At 36.3% G+C, this 20491-nt stretch overlaps 1 protein-coding gene across 1 annotated transcript in view; it reads right to left on the bottom strand.

Moving 5' to 3' along the window:
* RANBP17 (RAN binding protein 17) overlaps window positions 1–20491 on the bottom strand; it is a 434944-nt gene that overhangs the window by 333888 nt on the left and 80565 nt on the right. Inside the window, exons 13-14 of the mRNA XM_030927988.1 lie at window positions 20276–20381; window positions 8567–8702 (exon numbers count right to left, since the gene is read on the bottom strand). Of these exons, the coding sequence (XP_030783848.1) occupies window positions 8567–8702; window positions 20276–20381 (242 nt within the window). The remainder of the gene's footprint in view (window positions 1–8566; window positions 8703–20275; window positions 20382–20491) is intronic.

A 20491-nucleotide genomic window follows, 5' to 3' on the forward strand; every position in this document is an offset into this window, starting at 1 on the left:
CACCTTTAGATCTGATTCATTTTGAGTTAACTTTTGTGTATGGTGTGAGAGAGGGGACTAACTTCATTCTTTTGATTGTGAATATCCAGTGGTACCAGCACCATTTGTTGAAAATTCTTTCACTACTGAGTTATCTCGATGCCCTTGTCAAAAATCACCTATCTACAAATGTGAAGGTTTTTACTTGGACTCTCCATTCTACATCATTCATTTATATGTATATTCTTACCACACTGTCTTACTATTCTTACTATAATAACTTTATTGTAAGTAATAACTTACTGCTGCTTTGTAGTAAGTTTTGAAATTGGAAAGTGTGAGTATTCCAACTTTGTTTTTGGCCAAGATTGTTTTGGTTATGCAGCGTTCTTTTAATTTCACATGAATTTAAGGATAAACTTGTCAATTCCTGCAAAGACCACAGCTAGGATTTTGGTAGAGACTGTGTCAAACCTAGATCAACTTGAAGAGCACTGCTATCTTAACAATATTAAGTCTTGTAATCCATGACTATAAGCTATCTTTCCAGTTATTACATTCCCTTTAATTTGTTTCAACAATGTTTTATGGTTTTCAGATTATAAGTTTTACACTTCTTTTGTTAAATTTATTCCTATTTAATTCTTTCTGGTGCTATTATAAATGGAATGTTTTGTTCATTTTGTTTTTGGTTTGTTTATCCAAGTACACAGAAATTCAGTCGAGTTTTTGTATTGATCTCATATCCTGCAAACTTACCGATGTTATTAGTTCTAACAGTTTTTCAGTGGATCCTTAGGATTTCCTATACATAAGATCATGTCATCTGCATTTAGAGTTGTAATCCCTTTATTCTAGATTTCCTTTGTTTTAAAAAATCTGAATGTCTTTTTTTTTTTTTTTTTTTGCCTATTCATCTGGCTAGAACCCCTAGTACACTATTTAATAGAAGAGAAGGGAGTAGCCATCATTGTCTTATTCTCGATCATAAGAGAAAGTACTTATAAGATGTTGGAATCCATTTTCCATTTTTTAATAGCTTTTACATCTATATTAAGACCCTAGTACTATTCAAAGAACAGAGAGAAAAAGAATAAAAAACAAACAGAGCTGCAGAAAAAAATGTGGGAAATTCATATGTTAAAACCTAATTTCCAATGTGATGGTTTTAAGACAGAGGGCCTTTGGGAGAGAATTATAAGGGGGATTAGTGCCCTTATAAAAGTGGCAAAGAACCTAGTTGAATTATTGTTTGTGTCTTACTGTTTTGTAAAAAAGAACTTGTAAGGAATGATACAGAATATTTGGCTGAATAAATTTCTTTCTTTTTTTTTTGAGACTGGAGTCTCACTCTGTCACCCAGGCTGGTGTACAGTGGCACGATCTCAGTTCACTGCAACCTCTGCCTCCCAGGTTCATGCAATTCTGTCTCAGCCTCCAGAGTAGCTGGGACTACAGGTGCATGCCACCACGCCTGGCTAATTTTTGTATTTTTAGTAGAGACGAGGTTTCACCACATTGGTCAGGCTGGTCTCGAACTCCTGACCTCAGGTGATCCACCCGCCTCGGCCTCCCAAAGTGCTGGGATTACAGGTGTGAGCCACCACGCCCAGCTGGCTGAATAAATTTCTAAGCAAAATGGTAGCTTGGTTTCCCTTGAATGTTTATAATAAAAAAAATGAGAAGAAAAATGATTTAAAGACAAAATTATTAATCAAAAGGAAAAAGAACTTAAAGGTTTGAAAAATTATCAGCCTGTCCATACTGTAAAAAATGAGAAAGTGTGTTCAGGAGAGAACACAAACGGTGTGGCTGGACTGGCAGGTACTATTCATCAAGACAAGGGAAAAAATGACCCTGAAAGTGTATCACAGATCTTTGGGGCTGTCTCCCAGTCTGTCTCCCAGGCCCAGAGTACAAGTGCCTGGAAGAAAGAATGACTTCAAAGGAAGGGCCATAGGTACTCACAGGACCCTAGCACGTGCTACCTGGCCCTGCCTTAATACTCCACTCCCCACATTCTTATGCAGTGCTCCTTGGCTGCCCCCGGTGCAGTTCCACAGGCCCACGTGCAGCCTGCGCTATAGGGATTACCCCTTCAGAGGGCACAGATAGTAAATACTGGTGGCACACATGCAGTACCACCTCCTCCAGCTTGCAAAATGCTCAAGCCATGGGGGTGTGGCCACCTCCATTTCCAAAATTAGAGCTGCCTGGAGCTTCAGGTGTACAACTCAGGCAGAGGGTTTCTATGAGGACAGGGCCACCAGAGAAAGTCCCCACTATGGCAATGCCTAGTGGAGTCATGGAGGCAGAGTCATCTCTGGAACTCTAGACTAAAAAAGCCACTGGCATGTGATTCAATCCTGGGAGAGCGGCCGGCACCCAACTCCAACATATGAGAACTCTACCACCTAGAGCCTTGGGAGCCTAATTCCTACCCCAGTGTGTTCAGAAGGTAGGATGTTAAGTCAAAGTCAAAGAAGATTATTCTGGAGCCTGAAGATTTAATGTTGCCTTAAGTTTTGAACCTGTTCGAGACCTGTCATTTCTTCATTGCTGTGTCTCCCTTGTGGAATGGCAAGGTCTATCCTGTGCCTGTCCCACCAATGTATTTTGGAAGCATATGACGTTATCTGATTTAACAGGCTCACAGCTAGAGGGGTAATTTGGCGCCGAATGAATCATCATGGAGTCTCAATATCTCATTTAGATGATATTTACATGAGACTCTAGGCTTCAGACTTTGGAGCTGATTGTAGGATAAACTAAGAGTTTGGGGACTAAACTAGAATGGAATGGCGTTTTGCATAGGAAAAGGACACGCACTTTGTGGGGCAAGTGTGAAATGCTATGGTCTGAATGTTTATGTCCCTGACAAAATCATATGTTGAAATCTAATCCCCAGCATGATGATATTAAGAGGTAGGACCTTTGGAGACAATTAGGTCATGAGGGCAGAGCTCTCATGGAGGAGACTAGTGTCCTCATAAGAGGTCTGAGAGAGTTTGTGTGCCCTTTCCACTATGTGAACACACAGGGAGATGGCAGCAACTATGAAAATGGAAAAGGGCTCCTACCAGACACAAAATCTGCCAGCCTTGATCTTGAACTTCTCAGACTCTCAAACTGTGAGAAACAAATGTTTGCTGTTTATGGTATTTGTTAACAGCAGCTCAGAGGACTAAGCCAATGTTTACTGACCATTGTGATTTCTTTTTCTGTGAAGTGTTTATTCATTTATTTTGGCCACTTTACTACTAGGTAGCTTTTCTCTTATTTATTCACAGAAATTACATAACTAAATGTTGATTCTCCATAAGTCACATGTATTATGAATGTATTCCTACAGTTTTTCTTTATTACTCTGTCTATTGTGTCTTCTGATTCACAGTTTTCACTTTTAATATAGGTCTAGAAGTTACCAACTTTTGAGTTTAGAGCTTAGCCTTTTTATGTCGTAAAAGATTCTTCCCTATCCCTAAATCATAATATTCTGCTTTTCATATTTAGAGTCTGTCTTCTACTAGAAACTGATTTTTGCATGATATGAAGTCATAATCCAAATTTTCACATACAGATAACCAAAAATCCCAGCAGTATGTATTTAATAGTCTGTCTGGTCCTCATTTCATCATATGCTGTTTGAATGCATACATGAATCAATTTTATAATTTTTCCCTTATTTGCCCATGTTCCCTTTAACAAAAAACTTACAGGGGAGATGGATGATCCTATTCACTTTTGTATCCCTGGCATTAATACACAGTGGTTACTTATCAGTAGTCACTGAGTAATGAACAGGAACAAACCAAAGGAAAAAAGGCAGCAGCACATATGAATCATGTTATAAAGTGGAATGAAAAGAAATGATTTCAAAGGTAGGCAAAGTTTCATCATAAGCAAGAATTCATTTTATAAGTAACAAGAAACCAATAAAAAAATTTAAGCAGAAAAATTGCACAGGAAAAATTTTTCTTAAAGACTGGCCAAACTTAAAGTCTGACAAAAGCACATATAATGACAATAGAAACAGACACCTACCCTGCTGGGCGAGAGAAAATAAACTGTTACAACACATAGGAAGGCAACCTAATAATATCTAGTAAAGCTTAAGATATGTACATTTTATAGCCCAGCAATTCTACTATTTATCTTCACAAAACTCTTACATATGCATGAGGAGGCAGATATGAGAATATTTACTGCAGTATTGTTTGGAAAAATTGAAAATCTGGAAACGATCTCGCATATCAACAATAAAATGACTGTATAATGGCATAGTAATCCACTTGAATACCACTCACTAATTAAAATAATTAGAACTATATGTGTCATTATGAATAAATCTCAAAAATAGTGATCAAAAAAGATGATTTCCGGCCGGGTGTGGTGGCTCATGCTTGTAATCCCAACACTTAGGGAAGCCAAGATGGGTGGATCACCTGAGGTCAGGAGTTTGAAACCAGCTTGGCCAACATGGTGAAACCTCATCTCTACTAAAAATACAATAAAATTAGCCAGGCGTGGTGGCGCATGCCTGTAATCCAAGCTACTTGGGAGGCTGAGGCAGGAAAATAGCTTGAACCTGGGAGGCAGTGATTGCAGTGAGTTAAAATCGCACCATTGCAGTCCAGCCTGGACGACAAGAGTGAAACTCCACCTCAAAAAAAAAAAAAAAAAGGAATTCCTAAAGATCCAAACTGCATAATACTTTTATATAAAGTTAATAGTGCTGTTTTGTTTATAAATACACAGAAATGTAGAAAAAGTACAAAATCATGGATGAGAATAATACTAAATTTAGGACAGTGGTTACTTTGGGGCAAGAAGCTAGAGAAATAAAATCGGAGCAGCAACAGGATTATTAATGTTTAACTCAAAAATATACAGATCTAAAGCAAATATAGCAAAGCATTAAGACTTGACAAAACTGAACGATGGGCATATGAGTGTTCATTACATTATTCTCCTTAGTTTTCTAATAAAAAATACTCTGGTGGCAGTATGGAAAATAGACTAGAGTGGGGAGAAGCAAAATGGAAACAAAGAGGGCAAGTAGAATACTTCTGAAATTCCATGGGAAATGACAAGCAGTGAGAGTAAGGCTAAAAAGAAACGGGCAGAAGAAAGGAGTACACCTGAGAGATACTCTGAAAATAAAATTCACAGGATTAGGTGACAGATTGGATACAAGAGGTACAAAACGGAAATTCAACCCTTCTTTAATATAGGAGAAGTAGGAAGAGAGAGTTTTAAAAGATAGTGAGTTCCTTTTTGGAAATAGGTTTGAAGGGCCCAGTCAACATACCAGTGGAAAGATCCAATAGAAAGGAGGCAATATACCAAAGTGGTCGGCAGCTCAGGCTCTGCAGTCAGGTGCTAGGGTTCAAATTCAGGTTGAACCACTGAAACGCATTAGTTAACCACTCTAAACCTCAATTTCCATGTCTACAGAAAGGGAGGATGTTAACAAAATCGCTATTTTCATAGCATTTTGTGAGAATGAAATTATATAATGCCTTTCAAGTCCTGGGCAAAATATGTGACACAGACTTATTGCTCAATAAATGCCTATAGCTACTGTTTCAACATTTTTCTCAGGTATAGGACTTCTACCACATACATCACTTAGGACATTTTAGTAATTCCACCTTGGTTCCTAAATAACTTATTTCTATAAATTATATTCTGCTGTCTATACAGGCTTTTATAAAATGTTCAAGATGCTTAATGTCATACTTTATAACTGCTGAATAATTTCACTCAAGTCAGAGTAATTTTCCAACTCAAGAATATATCCTTTATTACCTGAAAGTATTATACATGAGATCTAGGCCAAATTCCTATAGAATTCTACTAAATACACACATTCAACAGTAAGTTGAAAGCACACAAACAATACATACATGCCAGGCTCTTTCAGACGATAACAATAAACAAGGCAGAAATAGTACTAACCAAAATTATAGTCTATTCACTAACAAGTAATTACAAAGCAGTGTAATAAATATTAAAACAGGGAACAAATGGGTGCTACAGAACACAGACAAAAAGAACACTCAGAACTTGAGAGTTAAAAAGGGTATCCTAAAGGATGGGGTCTCTGACGACAATAAGTAGTTGGCAGAATAAGGCAGAGAAGTGAAAGCTGGATTAAAAAAAAAAAAATAGTGTCTTAACCCATTTATGCCTGAGGTTGGAATTTTTTGAATTTTTGCAATCAGACCTTGGCGATGACCTTCAGCAGTAGGATATAAATAACTCCTGCATGCTCAGTGTTCCAATAATGGAACACTAGGCATAATTAAGCAGGGGGAACATTTTCTCCTAATACCTGGAATGAACAGACAGTACAGACTGTTGAACCTGAAATAAGTTTACCACATATAAAGTATGCAGTGCAAGTATGGTGTACTGAAGTATGAAGCTGGCGACATATGCAGAAGAGAGATTGGGAAGAACCTTGAAGTCATGCACTATATGATGCAATTAAATGAGACTGCTTAAAAGTGCTTAGCACAGTTCCTGGTACAAAATAAGCACACATTAATTGTTAAACATTCATTTGCTATTATCTAGTACTCTCCCACTTTTTGTCACAATTTGGAATCAGACAATACACCCACCAAGAAATATGTTCTACCCACTCTTCTTTACATAGTTGGTTGCTAAAAAAATTGTATATATAGTACTTTATAGTACTTATGAAATGTCTTAAAGAGTCTGTTCTTTCATTAGTAAAATGAGGACATTAACACCAACCTTGCAAGCCTACAGTAAGGAATAAAGCTAGTATGAAGAGTTCCTAGTAAGGAATAAAGCTAGTATGAAGAGTTCCTAGTAAGGAATAAAGCTAGTATGAAGAGTTCCTAGTAAGGAATAAAGCTAGTATGAAGAGTTCCTAGGAGAGTGACAGGACACATAATTAAGGACTTCCGAAAATGATTTCTATTAAAACAGATTAGCAGGTAATCAGAGAAATTAGAAAGTAGGAAGATTTAGTTTCACTCTGGGATTATGCAATAGAAATGCCTTAGAAATTTTGTCACCTTCTTTTAATAGGGTAAGATACACACACCAACAAGGTTAAAGTTACAATAAAGGAGTCAATACCATTCTGATGACGTGTTTACTTTTTCCTAAAGTGCAAGCTTTTTCAAAAACGAAAAACTAATCTGTAATTTGCTTTTTTCACAATTACCTTACATTAAAAGTTTTCAAAGAAAATCCAAAATCCCATAGCCCTAAAACAACTAGTCTCATTTTACATATTTCCTTCCAGGTGCTTTCAAAACAATAATTAGGTTTTTCTACTCCATATTATAGTGTTTTGATTTAAGACCTACACCAAATGGATATTGTATTAGCAATATTTTGAGGGTAACCCTTTTGCAAAAGCAAAGATACTCTCTGGACATATTAAACAAGAAGATTTATCATCATTTGATTTATATTCAATCTTCAAGTATCACATCTGGGACTATAAAAAAGGCACTCTGTTACATAAATTTTATAGTATGTAATTATTGTCTGATTCTAATTTGTCTTACTGACAACCTAAAATATTTATTTCTAGCTACTCTTTTTCTTCCAAATGGTCTCATTCGGTGGCAGCTAAATTCTAAGAGAATTTTATTGATATTAATCCTAAATGACAATATCATAATATATTTGAGAAACAAATTATCAAGTGACATCATTTCCTTAAAAAAGTAAAGAATATTTTACCTGAAATAAACGAAAGGATAATCTTAAAATCAAACAAAATATTTTTTTCACACTACTACACAATTATTATCAGAAAATCCTAAGTAAACTGAAGGTTAAGTTAAATTTCCTAAGACAAAACAGCTAAAATGAGTATAAAAAGTTTATTTTAGAATTTTCAAATAAAAAATCCTACAACATCACTAAAACAAACTGTAAGTTCAAAAGAAATGAGAATATCCTTAGGACTTCTTATGGAGAAGATTTTACTCAGTGTCAGTATCTAATTCTACTAAATATCTGCTTAGGGTTCACATAAATGCCCTTAATAATCTTTCATTAGATTTTAAGATCAAGCCATCTTAACTTGCTGATGCTAAACATTCAATTATCATACTATGAGTATTCCTAACATTAAGGTTATTTGCAGTCTCTTAAGGACACATCTAATTTTCCTAGTCCTCGTTATTTAATCATCTAAAAATGCCAAGAAATTAGTGAAACATACCGGAAGCCACATAAATAAGTAAGTGTCCAAAAAACCCCGGAACTACTAAAACAGCAAATCTTATCCTTTCAGTCTTGAAATACAATAGGGCAAAATTGATTCGTGTTTAAAATAATCTCAACTATTTAATGACTATCCATGTAAAACATATTCACTACCTCTCTTGTCACTCAATCTTTAAAGAAAATGGTAAATTAGGTATAAAACAAGCAACTTAATTTTACATTGCACTTCAATACCAATTCATCAATGGATTAATCAATTACACATCTTATGTAGAAATTTCCCAAATATATCATTCAGTTATATATGTACATCTTTCTTCATCTCCAATAACATGTTTTAAACTCTCTAGTAGTAAAAACCTACCTTTGAGGTTCTTTGAAGTTGATCACCAACATATGTTTTACGAAACTGATCCAAGAACCACAGAATTGCAAGCTCTATTTTCTCATTAGAACACCGAGGCAATCCAGTATCCATTAAAGATATAAGCTGAAAAACTCTTCATGGGGGGGGGGGGGGGGAAGCTTCAGTACAAAATCTTAGAGAAACAACATTAAAACACTTACCATAAATGTAATATGATATATAATCACTGTAAAAAGTGGGAAAATACAAAAACACATAAAGAAAATATTTTTTGAATCATCTGAAATCCTAATACTAAGAGATATTACAACTTGGTCTAATTCCTTCTAGCCTTTTTTCCCTAAGACATACACACACATCCACATAAATGCAAAACTCTGTATGTATATACAGATATTATTTTACTAAAAACTGATAAAATAAATGCATGGCATACACATAAAAAATCCTATACATAGATATAAATTTTCAGTAAAAGAAGAATGATATTAAGTATGTAGTCTAGTATTTCACTTTTTAACTTAATCTTATATTTCTAAATAATTAAATATTTTGAGGTTATGACTCAAAGTTCAAAAAAAATCCAGACGTACATCTATCAAAAGTTATATTCCACCCTTAATGAATAATAAAATTTTACCTTAAACTACAAGGTGATCTTAACAAAATCAAATACTTCTAACACCAGTTAAACTATTAAGAGAAAAATCATAACTTTTCTATTTATTATTATTCAAAACTATTATTAGGAAATTATAAATGAACTGAAGATTATGTTAAATTTCCTACAGAAAAAGCTTAATTCAATATAATGAAAAACTTAGTGCAGAACCTCAAAAAAGAAATCCTTCAGTATTATCTATTTTCATTAAAATTTTCTGGTGGATGACTGCCAAGTACCTTGTGCTAACAAAATCAATATAATATAATACTTTTTCAAGAGACAGAAGTAGAGGTTGTTGAGGAAGCAGTACCCTTTTCTAATTTGCACAAAGGCAGCTCTGCCTAGCCCTGACACATCCAGCTTTCCATATATGCACACATGAACATATACACACACATTATTAATAGTTTATATGTCCTTTCAGATAATGTTTTATGTATGTACATGCAAATATGACTATAGATTCTCCTCCCAAACCTTCTGAACACATAGAACATATTACCCACATGGTTCTAAGCTTAGCTTTTTCCATTTAACAATCTATCTTAGAGCTCTTTACACATCAGACATAAGGTTCCTCATACTCTTCTGAAGCTGTTTAACATTCCATTATATAAATACACCATAATATTTTCAAACATTCCCCTACTGATGGACGCTAAAGTTGTTTACAATTTTTTTGCTGTTACAAAATGCTGCAATTAACAATCTTGCATATGTCATTTCACACATGTCCATCTATAACATACATTTCAAAAAGTCAAGCTACTCACTCAAATGCATAAATTATTATAATTTTGATAGCTATTACCAAAGTGCACTCCATAAAAATTAAAATAATGTATACTCTTACCATCACTCCATAAGAGTATCTATATACATACAGACAAGATAATTCAGGATGACAGAAAATTAGAATTTCTGGAAAGTGGAAAAATGGCATCTCAGTGTATTTTAATTTGTATACCTCTTACGCATGCGAGGTTAAAAATTTTTCATGTCATTTTCTGTGACCTGTTTGCTCATATACTTTGCTGATTTTTTTTCCATTTGGTTGTCTTTTAATTACTGAGGTTTACAAATTATTTACACATCAGAGGGTGACCTCTTTGCCTACAACTGAACTGTAAACAACTTTGTGTTTCAATTGTCTCTTGGCTTTATGACAAAGGTCCCCAACCCCAGGCTGCAGACCGGTATTAGTCCGCGGCCTGTCAGGAAACAGGCTGCCCAGCAGGAGGTGGGCAATGAGCAAGCAAGCATTATCGCCCGAGCTCTGCCTCCTGTCAGATCAGTGGCAGCATGATTCTCACAGGAGTGCAAACCCTACTGTGAACTGTGCATGTGAGGGATCTAGGTTGTGTGCTCTTTATGATAATCTAATGCCTGGTGATCTGAGGTGGAACAGTTTCATCCTGAAACCACCCCCTGCCCTGGTCCATGGAAAAACTGTCTTCCGCTAAACCAGTCCCTAGGACCACTGCTTTATAATGTTTAATGCCATGCAGAAGTTTTTGTTACTGTTTTTCTCATGCAGAAAATTTGATCAATTTTTTCTTTCATGGATTTTGCACAATAGCAAGGTCTTACCTGAATCTGAGGAATTTTCTGATTCTTTTTTTCTACATTTACCTCTATGATACATTGGGATTCATCTTGATTATACAGTGTGAGACAGGGAGCTAACATTATTTTTTAAAGATGCCTATCCAGTTGCTTCAAAACCATTTACTTCCTGTAGAGTTTATCTTTTGTTCACCATTATGAAGTACTTATCATATATACTAGGATTCACTTAAGCATTCAAAACACTTACTGAACCCTTTATTCTTTTCTACACTCCATCCCACTAAATATATCCTGACCAATTATTTTTACCATATTATTAAATAATTTTCCAAAGCAGTGTTTTTAATGGTTGCATAAAAGTAAGGCTACATCAAAATTTAATCATCTTATTTTGGATAAAAATTCATATTTCTAAGTAAAACATAACTACTTTCCCCTCCTTTACCCTCAATGACTTCTCGAAACAAAATATCTAAGTCACAGCATACGAACTTTTTCAAAAACTTGCTATGTATTGCCAACATGTTAAGAAAAAATATTTTGACAAGCGTTTTTATTGTGATTATTTCCTATATTTATAAATAAAGCTACTTATTTAAAAGTACCCTTTGCATACTAAATATCCTCAGTACTGCTACGATTTACGGAGAACTTGCTAAGGAATTAGATTTAAGAATTAGATTGTTATAACCAGGTTTTGAGGATTTTTTCCCTAAAATGATGTTTGATACGCTTATCCTCTAATTTTGAGAGGAGGAGTAAAGCTAAATTTTAAAATCTGTGTACTGGTGAATTAGCAGATTATTGGAGTAGGTTTTAGTTAAATAAATAGATGGATACATCAAACTTCATCTCTGGAGCCAAGTGATTTGTCAAGTGACTTAAAGAAGGTGTACCTTGCTTTTAAATTCTTTACTGCATAGGACCTCCCCTCTCCTACTCAAGTTCTTTGTTGATTTTATGTACTTTCTCTTGTTTATTTTTATTTCCTTTTTATAGCACACATTCCCAAATTCAAAGAAGATGTGGAACAAAAAGTCTGTTGTGGTGCCTTTACAACTCATATTAAGCTGGTGATCTGCATTTGCCTAAGAGGCAATGATATCCCCACCAGGAGGAGAGTAGGAATGAGTTCCCAGCAGGGTACACAATCCATCTGTCAAAGAAGTTTTAGCAGTTGTATAGGTTCAGCTGCAAGTGTCTGAAATCCAAAATAACAACGGCTTAAATAATATAGTTATTTATTTCTCTCTCAAGCAAAAATCCACGGTAGTTCCCTAAAGCTAGCTGGTGCTCCATGATGTATCAGGGGCTCAGGTTCCTTCCATCTTATCACACTTGCCTCCACAAGCACTTTGTGGTCTAAGGTAGCTTCTTCAGCTCCACATTCGGTCTATATATGTTACACATAACACGTTCATTTACACTCAACTTCCCAGAACATAGTCACTTTGCCATACCTAGCTGCAAAACAACCTAGTAAATCTAGTCTTTATTCAGAGTGGCCATCTGCCCAAGAAAACAATCAAGCACTTTATTATGGGAAGGGAAAGGAAGAAATGAAAGACAATTGACAGTCTCTACCACAGTGCCCCCTGAAGATGTGCTGCCACCTCTAACAAATGTATAAGACCAATGCCTATACATACCAATATATACAGGTTTAGTATCCCTATGCTGAAATGCTTCAAACCAGAAGTGTTTCCGATTTTTAATTTTTAAAAAATTTGGAATATCTGCACTATACTTACCATCTAAGCATCTCCAATCCAAAAATCCATAATCTGAAATGCTTCAATGAGCATTTCCTTTAAGCATGACCTTTGAGATTCATGTTGATGCTCAAAATGTTTCAGATTTTGAAGCATTTCGAATTTCAGATTTTTGGATTAGGGAATGCTCAATGTATATATAATATCCACTCCCAGTTCTAATTTATTGTCCTACATATATTATTCCTTTATCTTAAATTATTTTTGGTAAAAAGCACAGAATAAAAAGATAAATAATTTTTGATCCAAGTATAAGTATGCCATTTCAAATACAATGAAATGAATTTTGGATAACTGTTCTGAATTTTCCTAGGTATCCAACTAAATAAGTATTTCTTCAGTCAACAAATTTGAGGGCCCACTATATGTCAGATATGTGTTAGGCATTCAAAATACAAGAAAGTACAAGACATAAATATCCCCAGTCCTCTAGAAATCTGTAATCTATAAAGAAGACAAAAGAAGCAGTTAGAATAAAGAATGACAAATTCTATAACAAATGCTATCTCCTAACATTCTAGGATGGAACAAGGCAAAGCCATAAATTGTTGCAACAAAGAGGAAAGCATGTGTAGCCATCTAAAGGGGCAGGGGGCTGGGCGCGGTGGCTCAGGCCTGTAATTCCAGCACTTTGGGAGCCCAAGGCAGGCAGATCCCTGGAGGTCAAGAGTTTGAGATCATCCTGGCCAACACGGTGAAACCCTGTCTCTACTAAAAATAAAAAAATTAGCCAGGCATGGTGGCAGGCGCCCGTAACCCAGCTACTCAGCTGTATAATGTTCAACATGGCTATAATGTAGTGAACGGCAGAAAATGAGGCTAATGGGACAGGCAGGAGCCAGATAATGAACAGCCTCATAAGCCATGTTGTTAATCTCAAAAACAATGAACTCACTGCATAGTTTAAGCAAACATCCCAGTGAAACAGTCCAATGGGTGTTTGGAAGTCAGAAGACAAGAATTACTGAAACAAAATACAATCACTGAGCAATGCTGAGGGCCTAGTTGAGGTTAAAAACAACAAGTGACAATGGGTCCTATCCACAGAAGTGTGCAATTTCTTTTACTATCACTCAATAAATTCCCTCAGGGTTAAGCTTTTGCCACACAGAGGAGATAAAATACAGCAGTAAGCAAAACAAAGCTTATTCCTTCCCTTACTCTAGTAGAAAAAACAACATCAAGAGGTAGTAAGTACTATTAAGAAAAATAAAGTGGGGTAAAGATGTTATTTTGGATAGGGAGGTCAGAGGAGCTCTCTTTGAAAAAGACATCTGAGTACAGAGACCTGACTGAAGCGAGGGAGAACAGTTAGCCCTTGAACAACACAGGTTTGAACTGTGCGGGTCCACTTATATGCAAATTTTCTTGCGCCACTGCCATCCCTGAGACAGCAAGACCAACTTCACCTTCTCAGCATTTAAGCCTACCCAATGTTTAAGATGAGGAGGATGAAGACCTTTATGAAGATCCACTTAATGAACAGAAAATTTCTTTTCTCTTACTTATGATTTCCTTAATAACATGTTCTTTTCTCTAGTTTATTTTGTCAGAATACAGTATATAACACGTATAACATACAAAGTATGTTTTAATGACTATGTTATCAATAAGGTTTGCAGTCAGCAGTAGGCTATTAACAGTTAAATTTGGGGGAGTCAAAAGATATAGGCAGATTTTCAACTGTGTGGGAGTTTGGTGCCCCTAACTCCCTCATTGTTCAAGGGCCAAATGTACTATACAAACATCTGGAAGAAAGTATTCTTAGCAGAAGAAAGAGAAGTGCAAAGGCCCTAAAGTGAAAACACACTGGTAATACTCAAAGGACAGCAAGGAGGCCAGTGTTAAATGGGAAAGGGTAGGAATGAGGTCAGAAGTAGCACAGGATACTCTGGGCCATCACAAGGGCCTTGAAATTGGTCTCAAGTGTGATAGGAAGCCACTGGAGGCTTATGAGTAGGAAAAGGGGAGAAATATTATCTGATCAGAAAGCAGTTGAAGTTATTTACATAATAGTAGGGTTTGGGAGAGAGAGGAAAACTCTGAGCTAGTTATTAAGGTCTTGATAATGACGGATGACTGGGAGATGAGTAGGTGAGAGCAATGAGAGACAGAGGGTGGCACAGCTAAGTAGAACAGGTCTGAAAGAAGCTAGCACTCTACTAGCACTAGTGGATTATATTTATGCCTAGTGTTCCACTATTGGAACACTAAGCATATGGGAGTTATTTATATCCTACTGCTCAAGGTTATAGCCAAGGTCTGATTGCAAAAATTAGGAAAAAAAAATGCAACTGCGTGCATAAATGGGTTAACAGGACACAGGATAAGACAAAATCCCCGAAGAATCTCTCAAGAAGTTTTCATTTTAGTCATGACAAATGAAACTAAAATGACAATAAAATGTCTTTAATTAGAATTATGTGGCCTGAGTATAATTATATTTATTTGCTATGTTTAAAGTAGTATGTATGTTTCAATCATAACATAAATCATCACAATGTTAGGAGCTTTTATGACTCAAACTTTTCATGCCAAAATAGCACATAAGTTTTTGGCAGGAGCTTCATGATCTCCTAATTTGGTAGTGTTCTCCGAGGAGTTGGAATGCTATCATATACAACATATAGAAGGCCACAGTACTTGTAGTTCCAATTATTTGGAACATCTTCATATGAAAGTGATTTTTTTGTAATTTTACATAACACATCATTCTTAATTTAGAATCTCAATATTCTAAAATGCCTATTTATTTCCAGACCGTTGGGTAAGTCCTAGAATACACCCCACCTTGAATTTGCTTGGCCCTGCTTGCACACCCACCAACCACACTATCATCTCTCACCTCACCCCTGGCTTCAGCCACTTGTCTTGTAGCCCCAGAAAAGATTCACACAGTTTCTGCAGTTACAAATCTTCCCAGAAAAGAGAGACAAACCACCATTCCTGTTCATAGCTCCAACAGGACCAATTAAAGCTCCGTCTCCCCAGCAGCTCCTCAAAGAGGCCAGGAAACACAACTAAGAAGTGTGGAAAAGTTAAATCCCCCAGGAGTAGACATTAACTAGTAAGAAACAAGACACAGAAAGAAGCCAACGGATATATACTGCTTGTCCTTACTCCCCCAACCACAAGTTGTTCTGAGGCACAAGTGGTTTCATGTGGCCTCTGGGGAAAATTCCTCTAAAAGCAAGCAATCAGTTGTATTTTCTCAGTAATACACCACCTTTCATAGTTGGTTCTCATTATTCATGGTAGTTATGTTCTATAAAGTCACTGTGAACACTGAATCAGAGAATAATGAACCATTGCTCCGAGGTAAAATACAGAATTAGGTTCCTGCAAGCCTCTAGTGACAACATTTTGGTCAATGGATTACAATCTTGTTTCATGTGTGTTTCTGTTTAGAGAGGCTTTTTCTTTTTTCTTTTTTTTTTTTTGAGACGGAGTCTCGCTCTGTCGCCCAGGCTGGAGTGCAGTGGCCGGATCTCAGCTCACTGCAAGCTCCGCCTCCCGGGTTCACGCCATTCTCCTGCCTCAGCATCCCGAGTAGCGGGGACTACAGGCGCCCGCCACCTCGCCCGGCTAGTTTTTTGTATTTTTAGTAGAGACGGGGTTTCACCGTGTTAGCCAGGATGGTCTCGATCTCCTGACCTCGTGATCCGCCCGTCTCGGCCTCCCAAAGTGCTGGGATTACAGGCTTGAGCCACTGCGCCCGGCCGAGAGGCTTTTTCAAATATACTGTTGACTTGTTAACACTGAACTTAGACACTACTGCAGTATTCACAGTACTCCCACTGGTGCCCAGACAAAGAGAATCTAACCCATGTATGGCACATGATAACCTTCTTGTATTTAGGAACACTAAATAGCACTTTAACAATACAGCTGGGCTATTTTAAACACTGAAAGCACCAACAAAAAGCACAAAAGTACGACAAATGTGGCTCTAAACAGAATATAAAAAGGACAATTCTTTGCAGTACGAGAGCTGAAACAAGGCAGAGTATCACCTGTTCAACCTCAGCTGGGAAAGTGCAACACAAAACTCAAATTTCTTCATCCCTATGCACATGTCTGCAAGTGATCACTAAAGCACCATGAGGACTGATTTTGGGGTTAGAAACACATTTTATCAAGTAGGCAAATTCACAAAAAATGGAACCCAGGTATGATGAGGATTGACTGTATTTGTTTTCTCTTATTGTCTCACTTACTTTCCCTTTCCTCTGATTCTTTCTTCTCTAAAAATGTACTCTTCTCCCTAACTTCCAGAAAAATATTAGACCATGAACTTCACCAAAGGCTCTGTTTTCCAGGGAATGCAGGCTAAAACACAAATCTTAGTTCAAAATGTTCGATATGTTTGCTGCTTAAATAAAAAACTAATATTTTTTTCTCATTGGCAAATATACACCTACTTTATTTCCTAATATACATTTTCTCACGAGATAGTGGCAGTGCGTGAGTGCGTGTGTGTCTGTGTGTGTGTGTGTTTTTTGAGACAGAGTCTTACTCTGTCGCCCAGGCTGAAGTACAAGTGGCACGATCCCAGCTCACTGCAAGCTCCACCTCCCGGGTTCATGCCATTCTCCTGCCTCAGCCTCCCTCCCAGGTAGCTGGGATTACAGGCGCCCGCCACCATGCCTGGCTAATTTTTGTATTTTTAGTAGAGACGGGGTTTCACCGTGTTAGTCAGGATGGTCTCGATCTCCTGACCTCATGATCCGCCCACCTCGGCCTCCCAAAGTGCTGGGATTACAGGCGTTAGCTACCGCGCCCAGCTGTGTATTTCCCTACTTGATGATTAAACTTTAAAAAAAAATCAGCTGGGCACGGTGGCTCACACCTGTAATCCCAGCACTTTGGGAGGCCAAGGCAGGCAGATCACCTGCCAGGCAGATCGGCAAGGCAGGCAGAGTTGGAGACCTGCCTGATCAACATGGAGAAACCCCATCTCTACTAAAAATACAAAATTGGCCAGGCAAGGTGGCACATGCCTGTAATTCCAGCTACTTGGGAGACTGAAGCAGGAGAATCACTTCAATTCAGGAGGTAGAAGTTGCGGTGAGCCAAGATTGTGCCACTGCACTCGACCCTGGGCAACAAGAGCAAAATTCTGTCTCAAAAAAAAAAAAAAAAAAAAAAATCAAACTATAGCAAAAAGTATGCCTAATTTCCACTTTATTAAATGTGTAATGTCTTAAAAGATGGTGCAGAAGCAAATTTTTTGCTTGGTTGAACATTAACTAATGCTTTTTAAGGAGGCCCCAAACACCTATTATTCATATTTTCAAGTAATTTAATTTGATACAGAAAATAATAAATCTTAGAAAAACTAAAAATATTCATGGTCCATGAAGATTCACATTTTATTGAAGAAATAGTTTAAAGGTTGAAAGGGAATGGAACAAAATGAAATTTTTTATCCAAAAGTACAACAGATTTATTAAGCACTTAGAAATATATTTAAGAATAATAATGAAGGAGAATATCACAACTAGGTATAACAATTTTAAGGTCTTTAATAGGGTAAAAATGCATAACAATATACTTCTAAGACCAATGGAAAAGTACGAAAGGCCTGAAAAAAAGATGTAACAATTTTGTGTAAGATATAAGTGGCACTTCAAATCAGTAGAGGGTAGGATTGGCATTAATTGGAAATCTTGGAAAAAATAAATGAAACCAAATGTCAAGATATATTAAAAATAAATATAAAAAGCTATTAATAATACCAAAGAGAGCTGGGAGAAAATACAAGTGGATAATTTTATTAACCAGAAGTGGAAAAAAAAAATCTTTCTAAATATAGGCAGCAGAGAAATATGAAGGAAAAAGTCCACAGATCTGAATACATAATATTTAAAGCCAGTAAAGAAGAAATTTCTGAAGTAAAAATACGGAGAAAACATTTTCAAAATGAGGAGCAAAATATTAAGATCTCTGAGACATATATATATACACACACATACATACATACTGAGCTCTTACAAATAAGTTAGAAAAGATCATCACAAAAGAAAAGCAGGTAAATAATATAATCAATATAGATATAAAAGTCACAAGGAAAAAATGGCAAAGCTGGAAGTGGAAAAGAATGATACCACTAGTAACCAAATAAATACAAATTGAAATAATACATTTGTTACCCATAAACTGGCAATAATATGAACCCTACATGGGCAGCTCAACCACTAACAAATGTTAACTATCACACAATTTGGGTTCAGCACAGTGGTCCCCAACCTTTTTGGCACCAGGGACCAGTTTCCTGGAAGACAATGTTTCCATGGATAGGGTTTGGGATGGTGTGGGGTGATGGTCTCAGGATGAAACTGTTCCACCTCAGATCACCAGACATTAGATTCCCATAAGGAGCATGCAACCCAGATCCCTCACATGTGCAGTTTAGGGTTCACGCTCCTATGAGAATCTATGTTCCTGCTGATCTGACAGGAGGCAGAGCTCAGGCGGTAATCCTTGCTCACCTGCAGCTCACCTGCTACGCAGCCCAGTTCCTAACAGGCCACAGACCAGTACAAGGGTTGGAAACCCTTGGTTCAGAGGATACATTGGTTCTTTTTCAGAAAACCATGTGGTAATGAGTACTGAAAGTCTTTCAAATGCTACATAACCTTTGACCAGCTATTCTGCATTTAGGAACAAAATCTAATGAAATTATCTCAATCGACATAAAGATATAACTAAAAATAATTTAGTTATATCTAAAAGTAATTTGTAATAAGAAAAAATTGAGAAACAACCTAAAATTCCAAAAACAAGGGTCTATTTAAATTATTGTACAGCTTAGAAAATTTAATGTCCAGGTAAAATGTTGATATTGTGCTTAATTTTAAAAAGTGGTGTTGGGGTGTGTGTGTGTGTGTGTGTGTGTGTGTGTGTGTGTAATATGTCACTAATTGCCAAGCACTGTTCTAAGCATTTAAAAAAATAAATTCCTTGTAACAGCCCAAAATAAGTTAGGTATTATTATTAGCTACATCTTATATTGTTTTGCAATGTTTAAGAAAAGTTGAAAAACACACATGCAGCAAACATATTCCCATACACATTAATTAAAAAGACTCAAAGGGACTTTACAAAATAACAGTAGTGGTCATCTCCAGATTAACACATAATTTTTATTTTCATTTGAATTTTTAAGTCTTCAATAAAAACATATATGACTCTAAGGAGATTTGTTATTAAAAATAAAATATATGGAAAATCAATTCGCTTGTATTATTCATATATAGAAATTTTCCTCAGGTTAGAATAGAAACTTGAAGAGAATAATTCAACTGCTTTTTCCTAAGGCTGTGGCCAATAGGTGACAAAACTTGCAATGGGTAATTGACTACCTAGTACTTTCTGACTAGATGCAAGTCATCTGATTTTACCACCTTTCCAATACACACTGGATGTGATTGCTCAGATCCTAAGTAATAAAAAGCAACCTAAATCTTTATCACATTATTTGCACAAATATGTACAAAGTATTTTGAGTCTATCGCTTATTAGAGATTTGACTTCTACAAATCATTTAACCTCTGAGTCTTGGTTTTCTCAGCAATCAAAAGGGAAATAACACCTTCCTCAAAGGCCACATACAAAATGTCTTCGCTCATAATACTTGTTCAATAACTAATTTTTTTAACTATTTAGCAAAATTCAGTAAATTACACAGTTCTTACTTACCGACAGGATAATTCTCCATCCATAGCATCATGCTCATCTGTACTGGTATATGTTAATCTTCCTCCTACAACTGTCCCAACTAAGTATACCAGCCATGCAAGACGTCCTGATACAGAATAAGAAAGAAAAAAGTTTAAGAAGTATTCATAGAAACACAGCTTATTTGGGGGTAAATTCCAAAATTAGCACAACGATCTACTCTTCCAAACAAGTGAT

This window comes from Rhinopithecus roxellana, chromosome 3 (genome assembly GCF_007565055.1).
Source record: "Rhinopithecus roxellana isolate Shanxi Qingling chromosome 3, ASM756505v1, whole genome shotgun sequence".
In the NCBI taxonomy this organism is placed as follows: Eukaryota; Metazoa; Chordata; class Mammalia; order Primates; family Cercopithecidae; genus Rhinopithecus; species Rhinopithecus roxellana.